The following is a 22,545-nucleotide window of genomic DNA, read 5'->3' as shown; positions in this document are numbered from 1 at the left end:
ACATTACCTACAGTGAGTTTTATGTTTTGTTAATTAGTATTTAATTTTACTTCTTTGTGACCTTCAGGTACAAAACTAATTAAACTTGGATAAATCACATCATCTTGAATTTCTACATCTTCTGTTCAAAAAAAAAAAAAAAAAAATCAAGAAACAATAAGGTAGCACATATCTGCTAATTTTAATGCCATCCGTTTTATGAATGTTTAATACTTAAAGTCCCTATTTATAGAGTATATGGCCAGCTTGTTGGACATCCTTTCCAAAACCTTGGGTATTAATGTGGAGTTGGCTCTCCCATAACAGCCTCCACCTTTTTTTCCACAAGATTTCAGTGCGTGTCTGTGGGAATTTGTGCCCATTCAGCCAAAGGAGCATTTGTGACGTCCGGTCCTGCTGTTGGATGAGAAGAGCTGGCTCACAATTGGCCTCCCAATTCATCCCAAAGGTGTTTAGTAGGGTTAAGGTCAGAGCAACTGACTCGAGTTTTCATGTCTTTTATGGACCTGGCTTTGGGCACAGAGGTATAGTCACACTGGAACAGAAAAGACCTTCGGCAGACTGTGGCCACAGTTGTCTAATCTGTCAGTGAATGCTGTAACATTCACAGTACCCTTCGCTGGAACCAAGCAGCCAAACCCACCATTATCCCTTCTTCACTAAACTTTACAGGTGGCACTATGCAGTCCAGAAGGTATCATTCCTCTTTGTGTCCATCAAACCCAGATTCATCCATCAAGCTGCCAGGTAGTGAGGAGTGATTCATCACTCCAGAGGACTCATTTCTACAGCTGCAGAGTCCAGTAGCAGGCAGCGTGGTTTACAACACTCCACCGATGCTTGGCATTGCACAGTGATCTTAGGCTTGGCCCTGCAAACTCTTTTCATGGACCTCCTGCTGCAGCGTTCTTGTACTGATGTTGCCTGGAGAGCCAGTTTTGAACTGTCTTGTGAGTGAAGCCATAGAGGAGAGGCCATTTTTAAGGACTATGCGCTTCAGCACTTGGTGGCCCTGCTTTGTGTTTATGCGAGGTCTGTCACTTGTTGTTGTTCTTCAACACTTTCATTTCACAATACCACTTACAGGTGATGGGGTAGATTGGACATACAGTGAGATCAAGTACACACACACACTGTATACAGCAAAAGTATTTGAGAATTAATCAGAATTCCATATTCAAGTTTTCATTAGATGTTCATGTTTTAGACATAAGAGTGTAATATGGCCACTTAGGAGGTGATGTTGGTATGTTAAAACGTGAGAATACTACTCAAGAACAAATCTCTTGGTCTAAAAGAAACACCGCAGTTGGGCTTGTAAATGTATTTCAATCAAAAGTGGTAGAGTAGATCTTACTGTACACATAACTACATATACTGCAGTAGTGCAGCCTTTTGCTAAAATCACTTGCAATCATTTTTCCCCTTCATAAAGCAATACACATGAATGTCAAAATGAAAAAAAGATTTTAGAAAATTTTGTCAGTTTATTATGACTTGAAAAACTAAAGTACCCCATCAACACAAGTATTCAGATCTCTTGCTTTGGCTCTGGTGCATCTCATTCTCATAAAAAGATGTGGAAAAAAATGAAGGGGTTTGAATGCATGCAACTCTTGTGTGTGTGCACACATTTTATATATAATATAGGAAAAAAATATAGCAAGAGCATCAAATGTCTGTTTAAAAACAAACCATTCTGCATGTCCAGCCTGTCCGATCCAGTGATGTGCACAATGGAAGTTGGCTCCAGTTCTGTTTACAATAAAACATGAGCCAAACTGTCCGCAAAAAGTGTTAAAACTGCAGTTCTGAGACGCTAGCCTTGTCTTTGAGGGCTGGTGCTTTGGTTTCCTCCTCCACAGCCATGATGTGCCAGTCAACTGGTTTTCCAAGTTTGCACAGTCCCTGGGATAACCCATCCAGTACACCTTATACTACTAGAGTCTTGTGCACTGCACTGCACAAGAAAAATTCATTAATGGAAAAATGGCAATCTTAAAATTACGAGAAGGAAATAGGAATGCATTATTCTTAGTGTTTTCTCAGTGCAGCTTATTTTAAAACTAGGCTGACCCGCCTTTTAAGGCAACCTAAGTTGACCACTTCTTAAGGCAATTCAATATGTAGATCAATTTGATATTTTATACAAACTCATTAATTTGGTTATATCGCATTTGAGCGGTATTACTTTAATAGTCGTAGTTTGTTATTTTTGTGATGAAATTTAAACTTGTTTTCTATATTAAGGTCGCCCTTTTGAACCCCCCTGATATTTACTATGCGGTGAGGCATTTGTACTCCATCAACATTATTTCCAGAGACATCATTTTGTCTATTTTTCCAGCGCATCGCGCACAAAAGCAAGGGAATGATGGGAGCACCAGAACTCTGCTCACATCATGTCGCTTCGTACCGCAAGCTGCAAGTAGTAAGTCTGTGATAAGTGGAATACCGCTACGCTTTCCACTCATGGGACGGAAGGAAAATCCGGACCGCTTTTATATAGTAAGAAAGAAGAAGAAGATATCACACAGTCTGGAGTAGAAAATCATCTTTTACCTGGAAAAACGAAATTACAAATCCCATCGTGCATTGCAAAATGGATGGGGCGTGTGTGAAACTCTGCGCCTGCGTAGCACTCACAGGAAGGAAGGACAATCCCGATCGCTTTTATATAGAAGGATATACAGCTAGTATTACATACAGTAAGGACGTGAGAAAAAGCAAATACAAAACGTTCCAAATTTTTGAATAGCTTTTGCGATGCAAACTGTGGCAGAATACAGAGAGTTTAAGAGAACCCCTGTAATATAGGAACACATGTACCTATGGCACTTGGCTATGGCCTTTGTCCCAAGTTGAAATTTCATTGTCAGTGCAAAAGCAGAAGTGCTTTGATTCTTGTTCCACAGTGGAGTTAACGCTGTGGGATTCAATCACCAAGTACTGCTTCAACAGTGGAGAGGACAGAAGATTTTCATCCACTCCTCCCACATGTCAAAGAGCTGCCAGTTAAGACTGATTAGTGACCAGCTTGTCCCAGGGCGAGTGTGTAGTAGGATGGACCAATACCTACTTCAAGGGTAGCTTCTGCCTTGTGGTCAGGGCTACTTGGATGTTATGGAAAAATACGGTTATTAATTGAATAAATGATTAGAAGAAATCCATTGTGTTCATTTAGTCCCGTATAAAATAAGCTCATCATTAAAAAGCCTTCAGCTATGATCTGGCACTGTGTCAACAGCAGTCGTTGCACAGGAAAAGGTCAAGAAAAGGCAAAAACAAAAAAAAAAATAAATAGAACTTGTCATGTCCAATCACATGACAAGATTTGAAAGTCAGAGATGTCAAACTTAACTACAGTCGTAATCTGACCTCTTAAAAAAAAAAAACACCATTGGGCATTACTCCATACCAGCGTTGTATCTCCAATACTGCAGGTGATCCTCTCTTTCTAATGGCAAGTGTCGTACAAATGCTTTCCAGGTACGGTCGGGTTGGTGGGGTGAAAGAGGCAGAGAATGACTGAAGTCTATAATTTATTTGTCAGAAAAAAAAACACATCAGACAAGAAGAGTTTCTCTTCTGTCTGCAAGGTCCAAAACACCCTTACTCCATATTCCACAAATCACTGCATTACATAACATCACACTTTGGTGGTCAGCACTCATAAACACAGAGCCTACCCCTAGAACTTGAGCAGACGTGTCTGAGTTTGACGGAGTAAATCACAGCCAAGTTGGACTGAGTCGCTGAAGGTGTCGGACAACACACCAATGACAGGAGCTCACCAAGACCACCTCCACCTCACTATTCTAATATAAAACGAAGAAGGAAAGTCATGTAAGTGCAACAGGGCCTGCAGTCAAAAACTATTTAATTTAAAAAAAAAAAAAAATTTTAAATTTGCCCCCACATCACATTCCACTCCAAACAGTTTAAAATGTCTGTGCAAATAGTTCAACAAACACAAGCATCATGTAATATATAAAGGGATTCAATTATTAAAAGGACAAGTGTCTGTATCTGCCTGGTTCCTATGTCTCAGTGGTTTCAAAAGATGATATATCAAACAAAAACGTTTTTTTTTTTTTACAAATCCATACCAAATGGCATGGCTACATCTCAAATATTTATAGTGATTCATTTTATTAGTACAAAATGTGAAGGGTCATATTATACATACATATACAGGTAAAATTCCATTACAACAAACTCCCAGGGACCTATATTTGTTATTATTGTGCTTTCTTTAACTTGCGCCCAGGCATTTTTAATCATTTCAATAGCTTCTTTCACGTTAATCTCCTCCTGCCTACAAGTTATGCTGACGAGAATTTTTCTCAGCATTTCCTTGCGATAATACAATTTCAGGGTGCGAATGATGCCCAAATCCAATGGCTGAAGCGCTGCTGTGCAATTGGGCGAGAGGAATTCAATGCAAACATTATCCAAATGTGGAAGCATGTTGTGGGCAGCACAGTTATCAATCAGGAGCCAAATCATCCTTTTCTTCATATTGTGAGGTTTCTGAACTCTTTTGAAATTCCCATCCAACAGGGGCAACATGCTGAACTGCGTCCTGAAGCACAATTGCAGCGTCAGTGGAAGACTGTTTGTCCATTGCCAGGGCAGGGCAAAGACAGGCTCAGAGCACTGCAGTGAAGCGACATAGAAGCATAAAAGATCGGTGTTGCACTATAAGCCCCTGTCTTGCACTCCAAAACACGAGGCCGAGTCTCAGTGCTTTAGCAAAACCAGCTTTATTCAGCTTGAAACAGGAACGGCACACTTATTTATTGTTAGCGGGATCTGCCACTCAGCTATACACAGACACAGCAGTCAGGGGGGGTAGCGGCCAGATCAGTGATCAAGTAATCCTGTTACCTGCATTTACAATGTTCCTTGCATCACCCATCGAGATCTTTTCTGTTTGCTTTGGCGGAGAGACGCAGTATAGCTTTGAGCCTGCTGTTGCCCCGGCGACAGGTAAATAGTCTTCCATAGACGCAGAGATCGGACTTCTGGACGCTCTTTGGCGTGCGGTCTAGTTGGGCGAGGTCCGAAGAGAGTTTACAAACCTAATTTTCTTGAATGAGTGCCGCATTAATAGGAATGTTTCTTGAACGAGCGTCACTGAACCACATAAAAACTGCTTTTTCGATGTCTTCAAATGCAGCAGTTCACATATGTTTGCAACCCGAGATTTTTCTTCTTTTTTTGCTCAGTCTTTCAAGAAAGTTGACAGCGCCGATGGTGTAATTCCGAATTCACTGGCAACGTCTTTTTTCGTTGTGCACAACTGAGCTGTGGGCACAGAACTGACTGCTATGCGGAGGATTCATTCAGGCATATCAAGGTCTTTCGGGAACTTCGTCGTAATGAAAGCATCTGCTGAATGTACTTCATTGTAACTAATTATATATATATATAAGAAATATTATAATAAAATAAAATAGTTTTTATTCCTAAGCTTTCAACAGCCTACCAATCAAGAAAATGATTAGACATACAGGAATCAAAGGCAACAGATAGCTAATGAAGGCGTGGGGTGCAGTATATGAATAAGGTGGAGTTCGGAGGGTGCTGGTCATAAAGTTTTGTTTTTGTTTTTTTTATTAATTAGGTGTTCTTTTTAAGCATGCATATGTTGTGTCCGATAATGGCGTTTTCATTCAGCTCTCTGGCACTTTTAGTATGGCACGAATGTTATGTGGACAAAATAACACACTTGTCTAGTCTAGCAAATCACCACTCATCGCATCAACGGAGTTGTGTTAAGGCTCTGTTCAGAAGGATTCACACCCACTGCAATTCAATGAATACTAAAAGAATGAAAGACATTATCTGTTCACATCAAAATGGCTACCCAAGATGTTTATCAAACAGTGCTTACATAGGAGGCACCTCAGACCTCAACAAACAACCGGATTACATATTCTACTTGGCACACCCTTCCCTATCTAAGTGGTGCATCAAAGATCATCAAGCATCCTCTCCAAATCTGGCATTAAAAAAGCCCAGAAACCTGCAAACACTCTGTGGACTGTTCTCTTTAACACCCAAAGCAAGAAATCTGCCAAGACAAGGAATGCAGTATACCAAGCAGTGCATGGAACAAACGTCTAAAACACTCAACACGCATACAAGAACACTGAAACGCCGTCAGAAGGGAGGACCCACACTCTCCGATATACGCACATTCAGGTTCATCCAGACACACGTTTAACTGGGACACATTGCAAGGAAAATTCAGAGCTAGTAATATTAAGTGCCATAGAGCTGCCCGAATTGTGGGTGGACGTGAACCCAGCTGAACCCTTACAGCCAACACCCTCCAAACCCCACCTTACTGGTTCCCACACCTTCACTTGCTGTATATTGCCTTTGATTCCTGTATGTCTAATCATTTTCCTCTGATAAGGACACCTGGTATGTTGTCAAAAGCTTAGGAATAAAAAAAACACTATTTTAAGATACGCGATTCATTTTCTCCCTTTGTGGATTACTAGCTACAAAATATACAAACCGTATATATAAAGAAAAACTGATTATTTTAAAAAACCCAGCTTTCTGACAGAATTCCTAAGGTCCTCATTTGTTTGTATCAGTCAATCAATTTTTTTTTTTTACAGGGATCAGCAAGGCGGCATGAAGACAGATAAACTCCTTAAATCAGTTTATCCACGTGTGCCAGTTCAAATCAGACTGGTCCAGTGCTGCTCAGAAGATTGCAGGGGGAATTCCACTACCGAACAGCAGCTTCCATGAACAAGGAATCTTCCAATTGTGAGATTCAACTTCACCCTAAAAACAAGCAAATTGAAAAATTACTATTGGGAGAAAACGGTGTAGCTACTCTACAATTACACACTTATAGCAGAGCAGTTACTAAATCGGCTTAGTCTCGTGTCTTTAAGTGACAGTAAGGCATTGGTACACTCAAGAGCAGCACTTCCTTGTCGAACACTCATTTACTTCTGCTCATTCACAAACTGCAAATTTAAAAACCAGAGGCTCATATTAAAAAGGTAAAGAAGTGTGAGGTATCACCAAAAATATCTGAACAACATGAATAGGCACTGAATAGACAAGACAATCTTATGACAGAGAAATAGACAACTTGTATTGTCCACGTGTGCAAATATCAATGGTCACGTGAAAAAGTAAGTACACCCTTTTTTAAATGAAGACTTGATCTTAATTGAAACAGCATCTATGGACAAAGGGGATGTGATTTGGCTTCAACAATCGCATTGGCGACAATAGAAGGTTCAAAGCAAACATCTGCGGCTCCATTAAGACAAGATTCTAATCATCTGCACCCGATTCTACTTTGAGGCAGTTTTAAACGAAGTGGTGCCCCCTTTATCCACATGTAAAATTTGCACTTATGTTTATTTAAATTATACAAAGGCCTACAAAATGTAAATATGGGATGTTAGATTATGTTTAGCTATAGATACAGTATTAACAGTTTGATGCCATCTTATTTTTCATGACTTGCCACCATTGCGTGCAACTGCTACCACGTTTAAAAGAAATAATTCAAACGTACATGACATGACACGCCAGCTCTGTGCACTTCTATTACCCGAGCTTCACACAATACCTGGGCGTGGAAGTGTGTTTTTGTTTTCTGGTTTCCTGGTTGAAGTTTTTTTTCCCTCCCTTTGATTTTTTGATGGAGAGTTTATGGCTTGTTTTAGGTTTGACAAGAGATTTGTTTCACTTTCGGGTTAATGAACCTGGCTTGGCATTAGATGGTTTTCTTCTTCATGTTCCTACACATTCAAAATCTTATCTGCTGCTCCTTAGCAGAACACCCACAAATGAAAAAAAAACAAAAAACCACAATATATTAACTGGATTTGCAAGCCAGCACAAGAGTGCAGAGTTTGCTTATTAATAATATTTCAGCATCTTGTGTTTTAATTTGTGTCGGTGGGTTCCACATGAGGGTACATGTTTCCTAGTTTAAAATAAAAGTATCATGTAATAGGATCAAGTTTCTATTACGATAACCTTAAACAGCTTTAAAAGTGACCCTACATAATAATAAAATTAAAATGTTAATAAAGTGTTTGGTGTTGCAATAATGTTCTTTATAAGGAATTTAAATAACTTACTGTTGTCTCCACCAGATGGAGCCATTGATTCAGGAAATTCATTAATGTAAATGCCTCTGGAATGTTGTCTCCCTCTGAACAGAATATCAGCAGGACTGCCAGTGGGATATGCTCTGAAGAACTGAAACGGTAAAGAAAATGAAACAATTAAATGTGAAAAACCACAGAATAGGATTTCTGGCACAAACCTTTATATAAATAAATAGTAAAGGATACATTTAATTTGCTTTTTGTTTAATTTTACCTTTCATATACTCAGAATAAAACATGGTGGGATTCACTGCATTGACTTTGATAAGAATTTACGCATTTTTTCTTTCGTAAAACAAAATTTAATGTTTCATACAGCGGAAAATTTATTTTACAGTTAACAATGGTATGTTTTGGCACCTGACGAAAAAAACAGTACAAGTGTCCAAAAATAAAAAATGCTGTAATCACATCTGCAAACACAACTGGTTTGACTGTAACTCATGCAAGTCAACAAACATTTATAAAATTAAAAAGATAATTTCTAATCCCAGCAAAATTGTGGTGAAGGAAATTTCCGTCTAATGCAGTACTGAAAAAGTTCAGCTCCTGTCTTAAAATGGCTGCTGTACCGTTTAACAATTGTATGGAGAGCTACAATTAAACATGGAGTGTCAAGTAAAGGAACATTTTCTTAATGCCCAATGACTTTCATGTGCTAGAATGACTGGTACGGTTTCATTTTTTTTTCCCCAATCAGCCTTTCCATCTATCCAGTCATGTTAAGGCATTTCGTTTGATTAAAATAAAATAGGCCCAAACTCACAGAAACTCCAGGAATGTTTGGGTCTCACCACCCACAATAATGTGATCCTGTGCCACGCACAACAAAATTTCTGCCAACAACGTGCAGAACACTCTCGTGCCAAAAACACCTACCACTCCGTAAAGAATCTTTTAGTTATGCCGCCTCCAGGAATCCAGAGTTGCTGCTCCGTTTCACGGATTCCAGGAAATGCAGGAGTCGTCTCAAGTTCGTTTAAGTCCAGCTTTTGCAGTTTGTCTCCAATGATATTCTTCATTTCTAGTGTCTGCAAGTACCGCAAAGGAGAGCTAAAAAAAAAAAAAAAATTTTATTAATATTTATGAAACAGACCATTTTTATTTAATTCACTAGTAAAGTCTTTAAGTGCACATAAAACAACTAGTACCCTGCAAGATTGAGGCCAGTTCATCAATTTCATTTTGAATTTACAGCACTGTTTAAAGGAATACTCCACTCAAATATCTCTCTCTCTCATACTAGGGGGCTTCGCTTGCCCACACCCCCACACCTGCGCGCCAACCACTTCGCGTCTCTGCCGCTCGCGTTGTGAACAGGGGGTCACGGTTGCTCCTCTGACACCCCCTCTTAAACGGTGATACAATGGGAAACAGTTTGGGGTTTTTTTTTTAACCTCCTCTTTGCTCGATCAGCTGCTGCAGTGCCGGGTGATCTGCATTTCACGCAGCACACTTCTGTCATATCACCTACGTCCATATATTCAATCTCTTTTCACTTTTACCTTTTCATCAATATCACTTTGAATTTGGATTCTGTGTTTGGAAATTTCATCGTGACAATGCAACATAGAACTGCCCGTGAGTGAATATCGCTTCTTTCTTCTACAAGAATTGTGTCCAGCATAACAACGTAGGACTTTTCCAAATCTCTTTGCATAAGCTCTTGTCTCGCGGAGCTTCCGGCCCCAGGCGAGGTTACATCGCTTGGCATGAAGACTTGTCTCGAGGGACATGAAAGTGTCTCAGAGACAATCACGTCTTGTCTCCTTCCAAGATTTTGTTTTTTTAATAGAGAGATTTAAATATTACTTAACCCGTGTGATTTATAGTGGGAAAAAAAAAAAAAAAAAAACCCTTATGTTTTCTTGGAGACCAAACAGATAAAAATTTCCAATAGAATGGGCATCTATAGAAACCAAAGCTGGACCACAACAATGCTTTTCAAAATGTTTTGCATTACTCGTATTACTTAATTCACTAGCTGTATGCTCACAATGGGTGAAATGCACACATTCTGCTAAAAGTTCTACTACATTATAAAACACCAAGGTCTGTGTGTCGTGTCCAGTCCAGTCTGATGGGGTAGTTTGGCTTTGGCAATGTGACGAGTGGGGAAGTCTGAATAGGAGAGCCACAAGGAGGAGTAAAGCAATGCCAAGAGAGTCGCCTTTATAGACGAAATGTATAAAACCAGACAGGAGGGTAAGGCGCCTTGAAAATAAGACAGAGTCTGAGAAGCAGGCTTCACTCAAGAGAGGGAGCGCCATAGAAGAGAGACGTTCACACGTGCAAATACAAGGCACTAAAAGAACACATAGGGCAAGAGATGGCAAATAGTTTTTTATGTATTCCATTAGCCATCTTTGACTGGGTACCGTGGCTAGTTGTTAAATAAATATTTCCAGTAAAATTGGAGCAATACGTGAACAAGAAATACGATCACATGGGATCGAGTGTTTGAATTACATTACTCCAAATGCAATGCAGATTTTTGATCCAATTGACATTTCTATTTATTTTATTCTTTTGGGGGGGGGATGAAGGCGAGAAGCTCTATATATAATACACTAAGGCAAGACACCCATGGAAAACACGCCGAAAGGGGTGTGGATTCACTAAGCTGCCGACAAGTAAGACACCTATGGTGCACGCAGGGAGGAGCCACGCCCACCAACTCCAAGACCTTAGGATACGACGACAACTCGCAGAGCCACGCCCACGAATTCGGACGCGACGACACAGAAAGAACGGCGTCATTTATATTCGTCTGTCGTGGAGGCCTCATGTACTTCCGAGCCACCTTGACTGTTCATAAAGGCAGGTTTCTCGCAGAGGTGAGTCGCCATATGCAGCGTGTGAAACGGTTTGCGAGGGGTATCCCATGGAATCCTTAAAACAATCCTTTACAACGGAGGTTAAAACACAATGAAGTAAGCAGACTTTTCGGTTACGACGCACGACCTCGTGCACCATAGCAAACTGTTTTACACGCTACATACAGCAATTCGCATCCGCAACAAACATGCGTCTTCTTCACTCACGGACAATTATATGTTGCTCTCTCCAGAGTTCCATCTTTTCATTCACTTACTGTTGTATTCTCACACCAACCAGTTTTAGACATCCGTGTCTTTCCAGAAGTGTTTGGCATTCAATAAATTATGCATGACATTGAGCGTGTGTCTAGCCGGCGTGGGTAAGCCGTTGAACCCCATTCGGGCTGCAAACCGTTTAATTCCCACTAAGTGCGACTCCTACGCTCCCACTGGTTGCGTCCCAACCCTTTGTACCCCCCCCCCTTCCCACCTCGCTACTACCGTGGTCGGGTGTCTTGGTGGATTATATATAGAAAAGCAGCCAAAACTGCACAGAGCAATGAAAAGTCTACATGAGTCACAGGTACATCTGGACTGTGTAAAGACGGCGACTCAAGTGACGAGTTGGAGGTGGGCACATGATCGGGCAGTGCATACTGAACGAGAAATCAGCAGACTAGCATGGACGGACGGAGCTGAATGGACGTCCTTCTCCTCTCCTCCCGTTCCACACTCCGCGCCGTGCACCCCCATCCCTCAGTCTGGCAGGAGAAGGTGCGAGGACGGTCCGCCAGTTTTCAGTCACGGACGATTGTGTGTTGGTTCGTTCCGTGCATTGTTACAATGTTGCTTTTCTTGCTGATTTATTACATTACCGATTTTTCAAATGCTAATTTTCTCCCTGTGCTTAAAAATCATTAAAAAACCGGCCCGATTATGCGGCGTATGGTACGCCGCGGGTTGGCTAGTTTAACATAATGTCACAACTCAGCGAGTGTCTCTAAATTGTCCAATTAGGAGTTTCTGCTTCAGAGAGAAATCCCTTAGCACAAAAACTCAGCCTCATTAAAAGTTAGAATGTCCCGCAATCCATTACTTCTCAAATGTGTTTTTGTAGCTTCCTTACCATACTGTTTAGATACATTTTCTGAGAGTTCAAGGAGGAGAAAAAAAAATAAAATAGTAGACTTTACAAATAGCAAACTCTTACCCTGAAAGTTGTCTGTCATCACATTGATAAGCATGGCTGCTTGACAGGAGGATGCTCTGTGAGAACCGATTAGACTTTATCCATGAAAGAATAAGGTGTCGAAACTGGCGAGTCTTCGACTAAACAGAAAAATTCACAGACAAATTTAAAAATGTGTCTATAATTCAGTTTGGTTTTAAAAACACTGTACAGCTCATCAAATATTAAAATATTGTTCAGGACTATCAATTTCTTTGCCAATGGCTCAGATTTTTTTTTAGGTGTTTAGTTTCCGAGGTACACACATTTCTTTATATTCCATATTTAATTGCATTTTTTTCAGTTTTCTAAGAATGAAGTTCTTATTTTACCACTGCCTGCCATTAGACTTGTCACTCCAGCCACCATAAAAACCTCACACTGCCCCATTCCATCTGAACTAGTGTGGTGCGGAGGTGTCACCTGTGGCATGGCTGCACTCGGGTGGTTTGTCATGTGGTGGGTGCAGCAATTCGCTGTATCAGTGCAGGCTCCTAACCTCTCTCTCCTCTCTCTGCCATCCCGAAAAAATAAATCCATTTGTAATTTTAAATTTTAAACATACACTTACTACTTTTTTGTAGAACTCTAGAACAGTTTTGACAGGAAAGGTCCATTCAGCCAAACAAACTCGCCAATCCCGTTCTTCTAGGTCCTCCAAAATAACATCAAGTTGAAATGTGAAGGTCCTACTTACCGACAACACTACCTTCTAAAAGGTGTGCTAAATCTGCCCTTATCAAGTTTCTCACTGCGTGTTGCTGATGTCTACCCATCTTCGAAATCAAACCTGCCATTGCAGCGGCATATCCCAGGACTACCTATACTTTACAAATTGGAGCTACGATGCTACGTGCAGCTCCCTCCATCTTCAAAAGATGTGTATTCTTTTTAGATGAGCAGGTTTGCAAACCCAAGATGGAGTTTGTACTTTAATGAAACCAAAACATTTGTGTAATGTTGAAAAGCTTCGGGCAAAGTAAGAGAAACTTAATAAAATTCTCTAGTAATAACTTCCATCCATCCCGCTATATCCTAACTGCAGGGTCATGGGGGTCTGCTGGAGCCAATCCCAGCCAACACAGGGTGCAAGGCAGGGCGCCAGTCCACCACAGGGCGCACACACACACACACACACACTAAGGACAATTTAGGATCACCAATGCACCTAACCGGCATGTCTGTGGACTGTGGGAGGAAACCCATGCCGACATGGGGAGAACGTGCAAACTCCACGCTGGGAGGACCCAGGAAGCGAACACGGGTCTCCTTACTGCGAGGCAGCAGCGCTACCACTGCACCACCCTAGTAATAACTTTCTTTCTTAAACAAGCAGCATCATTTTAAAAAAAAAAAAATAAATAAATATTTTATATATATATATATATATCTCCCAACTGTTTAATGGTTGTTGTGACAGGAATGTTAAGATAAAAATAAAATCAAGTTCCAGTGGGATTTAGTTTAACCCTAGCGTGTAACCCTTCTCACCTCATCTGCCCAGCAGCCAGACAGATGTCTACACGTTCAGATTTGTAGCAGTAATGGCAGCGGTGGAAAGGAGTGGCAAGCGGATACTACATTTTCTATTTGCAGGAACTGCTTTCCTCAGAATTCTTCTCTCCTATAATCAGCCTCTCTTCTTTGGACTCTCTCTAGTGCTGCTGTGTCTTTTTTTTGTAATATGGAGACCACGACTGAGCTCAGTACTCCAGGTGCACTCTCACTAGCGAGTGACAGAATTTGAGAATTCACCTCCCTTGTCTTGTACTCCACACATCCTGCTTTATAATCCAAAATCTTATTAGTTTCCATGATCTCTTCTGTTCACCGTCTGAGGGATGATCACTCCTTCTCATAAAATAATAATAATTTTAAAGCTTCAAACTCTCCATTGTGTATTCTAATTTCACATTTTTTACTTCCAACATGTGCCAATTCACATTTACTTACATTAAAATATGCTGTCCAAGTCCCTCAGTAACAATTTTAGCTGATTCTACATTATCCGTCTGTCCACCTAGTTTGCCGTGATCTTTAAACTTCTATTTCCGGTTAGCGGAAATATCCCAAAAGTTGATAGAAAGCCATGTTTTGTACCTAATCAAGTCAAGTCAAGTTGGGGAGCATGCACTGGTACACTGTGTTGCCGCACCCAATACATGACGAAACAACTCAAGATCCCGGTTGGCAACCCCCTAGGCAGACACGCAGTCTAATCCCACCCTCCGGAAATGACCCTCTATCTGCCGCCGCCAGGTGTTACATGAGCAACCCCTTGGCCTGGTCCAGCCATTTGGGTCCCCAATAATGAGGATCTTACGAGCTGGTTCACCCTCGGGTAATCGCGCCACATGGGCGTAGTGCCGTAACCGACGCTCCCTCACAATGCAGATCATGTGCCTCATTCGGGACTCCATGAGCAACACAAAGTCAAGCCAACGGTACCTAATTGAGTACCTAATTTGTACCTAATACTTGCATGCAAAATTTGGTTGACCAAAGTGAAAACGTACTCAGGTTATCGTATTTACATACACAGACACACAATTCCAAAAATGGTATTTTTGGACTTGGGGAGGTCTAAAAATGTCGAGATTCACCAAAATCTCGAAATGCAATTTTTGAGCGATTACAATACTCTCCCTGTACTTGGTATACGAGAAAGTAAAAAGAGTGCAGCAGAACTAGAACTGACCCCTACTGGACACGGCTTCTAACGTCATGCAATTCTGAAAAGGTTCCTCTCGCCAGAACCCTTTGTCTGCAATATTTAAGCAAATTTTGTACCCACCTACTCACCGCTCCCTGATTTTTCCCATCTTTTACTTTTCTTACGAACCTCTCATGTGGTACCAAAAGCCTTCTGAAAATCCAGGTAAATAATCCAATATGCACCTCTCTGGTCGGAAGCTTTTGTTGCTTTGACAGGATTTCAGTATATTAGTGAAACACAATCTCCCCGTCTGAACGGACTCGTTGCTAACACTCCCGTTCTTGACGTGCGATGCTCAGTCTCTCTCTTAGCTCCTTTCCCATTATGCATGTTAAGAGATGCGCGAGCCTAATCATCATTTTTACATAACAGGATACGTTTTACCACCTTAATGATTACTCGAAACAAAAAAAAAAAATGTTGTGGGTTTTAATCTTTATGCCATTCTCATCTTTATATTTACTTAAGTGGACATCAAGCTTAACACGCATGTCAAAATGGTTTGTGTATTCTTATTTTTAGACCTGCTTACCTTGACGGTGGGAGATCTTATTTGCAGAACAGCAAGTTTCTTTTCTGGTAAGAAATATACTGTATGTGACAGGAAAAGAAACAGGATTAAAACTTAACAAAATAGATAGAATTCTTATCTTAAAACTGCTATCAATAATGAGGCAGACAGCCCAAGCCTAGTAAGTCTACTTCAAAGAAATTACTTTTTACGGTTTTATCTATGCCTCTCATCTCACTAAACATTTCCTGACAATCAATACTTTAAATCAATTATCATTTTTCATTAAAAATTAGTAAAAGGAGTGAAACCCAGAACATGCAACAAATAATTGCAAGCCGATGTCATCCAATGTGCCAACATCAAAGTGATACAGCAATATTAACATTTGGCACCCGGGTGGCATGGTGGCACAGTGGTAGCGCTACTGTCTTGCAGTAAGGAGACCCTTAAGGGTTCGCTTCCCAGGTCCTCCCTGCGTGCAGTTTGCTTGTTCTCCCCGTGTCTGCGTGGGTTTCCTCCCACAGTCCAAAGACATGCAGGTTAGGTTGCATTGGCCATCCTAAATTGTCCCAAGTGTGTGCTTGCTTGGTGCATGCGTGTGTGTGTCCTGCCCAGGATTTGTTCCTGCCTTGTGCCCTGTGCTGGCTGGGATTGACTCCAGCAGACTCTGTTACCCTGTGTTAGGATGTAGCAGGTTGGGTAATAACTGACATTTAAGGCCCTTCGATAACCCGATTATCGATTTGTAAAATGCAATGTAAACCCTTAATTCAAATTGGAGAAATCAGGCCTAGGAAATGCCGTACAGAAGTGGAATTCTCCAACAACAACCCGATTATGTAGCCAAGTAAACCCTTAACCAGGTTACTGTTAAAGATTTTGTAGTCTGTGATTGTCAGCCTGCAAAGGTAATTTCTTCACACAAGGCTTAAACCTTCTACGGGTAGAAGCGTCCCAAAAAATACATTTCCAGAGGCAAATTTTTGAACAATCACATTATTTCTTCTCCTGGCTGAAATAATCCGCTTCAATATTTCAGGAATCGGTCATTTTACTCAGCAGCACAATCCTGAGAGTAGTAGGGCAACATGTAAAATACAATGTGTGCTGCGATGTCAGATTACTTTTTAAAAGTAATGAGTAACTTAATGCAGATCTTATTTTAGGTATTATAATCCTTATTCCAACAGCACTGCTTAAAAAGGCAAGAAGCACACGTACTGGTATTCCTGTCCTTTGCAGGGCTCAGTCACACAGCGAAGCGGAAACGAGTTTGCTGCACACAATTAAGTAACAGAAACCTTTAGAGCGGCGGTTTGACTAAACTAATTTATAAAACACAAGAAATTCACAGGTTTCATGCTTATTTTAGGATTTACAGAGGCCGATCACTTTTTTTTTTTTTTTTTGCACAATTTAAGAACGATGGAAAATTTTGACAAAGGAGAACTGCAGAAGTTTACTTATGCATGTAGAAGCAGAATACTAAAGCCGCTTTTCCACTGCATAGTACGGCATGACACGGTTCAGTTCAGCTCACTTTTGCGGGGCTTTCCACTGGGAACAGTACCTGGTACCTGGTCCTTTTTTTAGTACCACCTCAGCCGAGGTTCCAAGCGTGCCGAACCGTTACCAAAATGTGACGTGTAAACTCTGGTGGTCACTGATTGGCCGGAGAAAATCGTCATTACTGCGCCACTGGCTATTCTTTTCTTTAAAGGTACACACACGCGGAAATTTCGAAAGTTCTCCAGCCACTGAGTGTTTGTAAAACCGGGAACAATCACATCCCACCACTCTGAGGCACGGTTAAATGTCCAAACAGATGGTCTGTTGCGGCGACTTTTTTGCAAAATGTGGAAGATCTGTGATATACAGAATCAGCATTTTAATGTTACACTGGCAGTTAAGTTCATTTTATGCTTTGCAACAGTGATAAAAGTTAGCTAGTGATGTGCTTTTTTTAGATGCTTAACCTTGCGCGTCGTCGAGCTAAAGTGTTGTCGTTGTCTGCGTGTTGTTGTAAAAGTTCCACGGTGTCACGGCAGTAGAGGCGGCGCAACTCTAACGACACGTGAATAATCCCGCCCACTCTAAAGCGGTACTAAACTGCAGTCGAAACGCAAACTGAGCCGAACCAAGGTGAGCTGTACTGAACCGTGCTGTGCCGTACTATGCAGTGGAAAAGCGGCTTAAGAAACCAGGTTTCCCATTTCACCGAGCTATGCACCTTAACCCAATTGTGTGTGTTTAAACGCATCAAGTGTGACCACAACTTTGCTGCCAAGAGTCAGCCATAGTGAGATGACATGAAGTCAGTGTAATTGAGACAGGCTTTGAAATGATCAACAGACTCTCACTAAAGTGGTCCTCCTTGAACAGAAGTGTATGCTGGGTCATCCAGATTACTTTAAAAGGAGATTGGTGAAGATCTGTCGAATAGGCACTGGCCTGGCTGTTTATCACAACCTGGTGCTTACATCTGCAGAGACTTCGTCAAATTATAATTTACCAAAAAAAAAATCTTTTATCGATTTATGTTGAAGCAGATTAGCAGCTCGGGCGTCCTCAGCCCCAATGAAGGCAACTCGGAGACTTCAGAACAGACAGCAGAATTAAGCTTTATTGTATGGCACACATACAGACTCACTTAACATGGAACAATGAGTGTCCTGCAATGGGCAAGTTTCACTTTTATTAAAATTCTTATCAGTTAAGCCATTATTCTTCCTCATCTGACTTCTAGCCATCCATTGCCTCTAATTAATCTACTATTATCTCTCGGCTGGGTGGGTGTCAAACTCTTCACTGTCCATCCTATCTGTCTGACAGCACCCCTTCCTTCCTAGCGCTCCCCCATTTTTTACACTCCCTTCCTTATCGAGGGGTCCATCTCTTCTCAACTCTCCTGAGAGGTAATGGTGGTCTGTGGCTTATACAGGGTAATACAAACATATAGGCATGAGCTTTTAAACTCCTAAGTCTCACATCTTAATACGGAATACAATACAATGTCTACTTTTCTTATGTGGATATAATACATTTCTAAAACACTGAATCAATTACTAATTCTATGAATATAATTTATCTATACTTACTTCAAATACCCAAAGTTACACTGTATGCCAAGTTGAATGACTTTTTTTGTGTAAAATTTTTAGCCAAAGCGTACCTTCTGCATTAGTGCAGAGCTCAGATGAACTCTCTTCAGATGTTGCGTAAGGATCGTTTCCCACCATGGGTATCAGGCAATCGGTGTGAATGTATCCAACACAAGGCATGTTTAAACTGGAGATCAGAAGATCCACAGCCAGCTGTCCAACATTCCCTACAGATACTGCTGGCTAAAAAAAAAATAAAAGAAGCAAGATAATGCATTTCCAAATAATATTCAGTATTTTACAGAAATATTATATATCTATCTATCTTGTATATAAACGTCTACATGTGGAAGTGTGTGCGTCTCTGCGGCCCAAAAGTGCAGGGCTACAGCATGAAGCTCAAAGAAATCAACTCCGTTGCCAAAGTGAAATCACCACTGCCACTAATACACAAGCAAGGCGAGCACGTTGGTAAAACGAAAACCTCCGAGGAGAGAAAAAACTCGCTTAACCGCTGATAGACAACAGAGTCGAGCACATCGGCAAAACAAAACCATCGAGGAGAGAAAAACTTGCTTAATCGCTCATAGACAACGGAGGCAAACACGTCGGCAAAATGAAACTATCAAGGAGCCGCTATTACACAACCGATGCGACTGATTAAAGTGCCAGAATCCATGGTTTCTAGGAGCCCGGGCTTTTTACAGCACAGGCTTACACAGCTAGTAGGTTTATAATGTTGTGTGGTGAGCAGTACACTCACGTACAAATTTCACAGAATCATACAGTCTGCACTCCTCCGAGTTACGTGAGCTGCACTGTTGTGGTCTTCACGGCACGATGCTCAGTTCTGGCTCACTACAGCTCATCTGTTAATCAGAGGCTAAAATTAAGGAGCCTCCCTGCCAGTCAAGGCCTCTTTACTTAAAGGAGCAATAAGTGATAGGTTTTAAATGTTACTTGCCACATGCACATTTTTAGTGATAGGAGAGAAAAAAAATAATGTCATGTTTTCGTGCAGAACACGATAGATTCTGATAGAATAGGCAACTATGGTGACCAGTGCTAGACAACACACAACATCCAAAACGTGCATTAAAAGTCTTAAACGAGTACTTCAACCAAAAATATTTTTATACATTACTTGACCCCATGCAATTTGTAGTGATGGCAGGAAAAAAAAAAATGAATTTTAGATTTTCATATTGTGATAAAATAGGACCCAAATGATGCCCAACGGTAGATGAGCACAAACATAAAACCAGCCACAAAAAAATTCTCACTTTAGATAAGAGAGATATAAAAGGCACTATATAATAGATAGATGATGCTTCATTTGTCCCATAGGGGAAATTAAAGTTTTACAGAAGCTCCAAAAAAAAAAAAATATATAATAAAATAAAAAACAAACAAACAAACAAACAAACAAAGCGCTCCCCACAATCACACAAAAACATCTGGTTTGGATTACAGAGATCTGTTTCTGTCAACTCAGGCTTGTAGGTGGCAGTAAGACGAGGTCAGACCTTCTCAGACTGCCACACGCTTATATTTAGAGGCACTGATATTTGGATGGAGCAGCGGCCATGAAAGAGACAGGCCTAATAGGCCTGGACTCCTCTCAAATCACCGGCAGTCAGAATGACTCATCAAAGACGTTGGTACAGAGGGAATCATTTCTGTGGTTGAGTTAATCAGGATGAAGCAACTTGCTTTCCTGGGCAGTGACGTGGGCAGATTCAGTCCCTCAACTCAATGCCCGGATCACACAACTTTACGGACATCTGTCATGAGCTGTAGACTCCATGAATGGAGAAAGGTGCGAGTCCTCAAAAATGTCTCACAAAGGCTTCACTGGCCAGACCAGGCCGCTTTTGCCTGCCTGGAAAAGGTCTCACCTCAACGGGCACAATTCCCAGTCAAATGGCCCGATTCAGGCCTGTTAGACCCCAAAAAGGGATGTTCACCCCAAAATATCCTTAAAATGCCTTTAAAAAAATAAATATATAACAAAAGTCCCACCAGATGGGGGTAACCGTAAACCACGACTGATGCAAAGATGAGCGGAAGATGTCTGTTAAAAAAAATAAAATATTTGAAATGCACCAAAAAAAAAAAAAGTAACAAATGCTCTAATAAGCAAACATAAGCACTAAAAGGCAATCCACAGTGAACACAAACACAATCCAGTAATCCGAATCCTAAAATCAAAATAATAATAAAAAACACTCCAACTATAACCAGCATATTCACAATAACGAATGATTTCCTCCGACTCTGGTCCATGTTGACAGGATTGCATCACACAACTCCTGCACATGTGTCCACTGCACACGCATTCTTGGACTCTCCTGTTCTGCCACATCCCAAAGGTGTTCTACTGGATTCAGAGCCGGTGACTGGGAAGGCCACTAAACTCATTGTCATTTTCCAGAAATAAGTGTTTTTGTTTTTGGTGACATGGTGCACCGTTATGCTGGAAGTAGCCAATAGAGGACTGGTAAATTGTGGCCATGATGGGATGCATCTAGTCAGCAACAATACTCAAAAAGGCTGTGGCTTTCAAGCAATGATTAGTATTAACGGCCCCGAAGCGTGTCAAACAGCATTTCACCACACCATTATACCACCATCGCCAGCCCGGACTGTTGACACGGGACAGGGTGGGTGCACAGATTCATGCTGTTGACCCTACCGTCTGTGTGCCTCAGCAGAAACCGAGATTCCTCAGACCAGGCTACATTTTTCTAGTCTTCAGCTGCCCAGTTTTGATGAGCCTGTGCCCACTGCAGCTTCAGCTTTCCGATTGTGGCAGACAGCAGTGGAACCCAACATGGTCTTCTGTTTTTGCCGCCCATCCAACATGCTGTGAATTCTGAGATGCTTCTCTGCTCTGCTGAGTGGTTATCAGAGTTACTGGAGCCCAGGGGTCTCCAACTCCGGTCCTAAAGCACTGATGTGGCTGCAGGCTTTCATTCTAACCCTCTTCTTAATTAGTGATCAGTTTTTGCAGCTAATTAACTTCTTTACCCCCTACTTTAATGAAGGCGTTTATGAATCGGTCATCTGAATTGCTTCATTTTTCCCTAAATGGGAACCAAACACGATGCAAAGTGAGCCAGATAACCAGCTAAGCTGGAGACACAAACTCTCGCCAATTTCATTCCAACCTGTTCTTTAATTAGAAGCTTTGTCTTGTTGGTAATTAAACCCGTTATTTAATTCTATGTATTGTTGCTGTTCTCATTATGCCTCAGCAAACACTTCAAAAACTCTTGGTTTTCTTTTTTTGGAGGCAAAATTAAACCGTTTTGTGACCCCCGAGCGCAGCAACATTACTGAGACGTTCAGCTTTCTTAACTTTTATGATACTGTGTGATGGACACGTGTTGGCTCGTTTTGTATCTCATTAATGTCTGGCTTATTTAAATTAATGAACAAAAACAAGTGGTATGAATCTAAAATAGTAAGTAAATTAAAATAAATGCAGGAAATGTTAACAGCAAAAAATGGTCACTAATTAAGAAAAAAAGGTTAGAACACCTGCTGCCATGATAGAGCTCTAGGATCGGACGATCTAAATCATCGTACTAATAAAGTACAATAAATCAGACACCCAACTGGCATTTAGTAATGTTATCTGCTATAAGCATTACAGTGCAATTTAAATATTATTTAAAGCAAAGATGTCATATCTGTTAGTGCTGATTGGCATCAAAGCAATACAATTTGCTAACACAATACGATTAGGAAATAAACCTACCATTATGAGAATAGAATCTTTAAAAGTGGGAGACGCGTTTCCGACCGGAACGAACATGTTAACTGGTGAATAGGAAAGATGATTAATAATAAAAAAAAAAAAGTAACACGAGAGAAGGCGAACTTATCTAATGTCAGCCTTCAGTTAAAATCTTTCGAAGACAGCCGGCGTGCTTTATAAGCAGCACATAAGCAGGAAAGATGGGGTCCTTCCTACATGTGGGCGCGGTCTGCACGCTACCC

The 22,545-nt window shown here is 41.0% G+C and overlaps 1 protein-coding gene across 1 annotated transcript; it reads right to left on the bottom strand.

Moving 5' to 3' along the window:
- Positions 1-6,634: 6,634 nt before the first annotated feature.
- Positions 6,635-22,529, bottom strand: psmg2 (proteasome (prosome, macropain) assembly chaperone 2). The gene is made up of 7 exons (XM_039737943.1): positions 22,304-22,529; positions 18,612-18,783; positions 15,458-15,516; positions 12,192-12,310; positions 9,042-9,215; positions 8,133-8,253; positions 6,635-6,810 (listed from the first exon to the last, which is right to left on the bottom strand). The coding sequence occupies exons 1-7, from the start codon at positions 22,358-22,360 to the stop codon at positions 6,727-6,729; spliced, it is 786 nt and encodes a 261-aa protein (XP_039593877.1). The 5' UTR covers positions 22,361-22,529; the 3' UTR covers positions 6,635-6,726.
- Positions 22,530-22,545: the final 16 nt, after the last annotated feature.

This window comes from Polypterus senegalus, chromosome 16 (genome assembly GCF_016835505.1).
Source record: "Polypterus senegalus isolate Bchr_013 chromosome 16, ASM1683550v1, whole genome shotgun sequence".
NCBI lineage: Eukaryota > Metazoa > Chordata > Cladistia > Polypteriformes > Polypteridae > Polypterus > Polypterus senegalus.
This window is presented reverse-complemented; position numbering and strand designations above follow the sequence as displayed.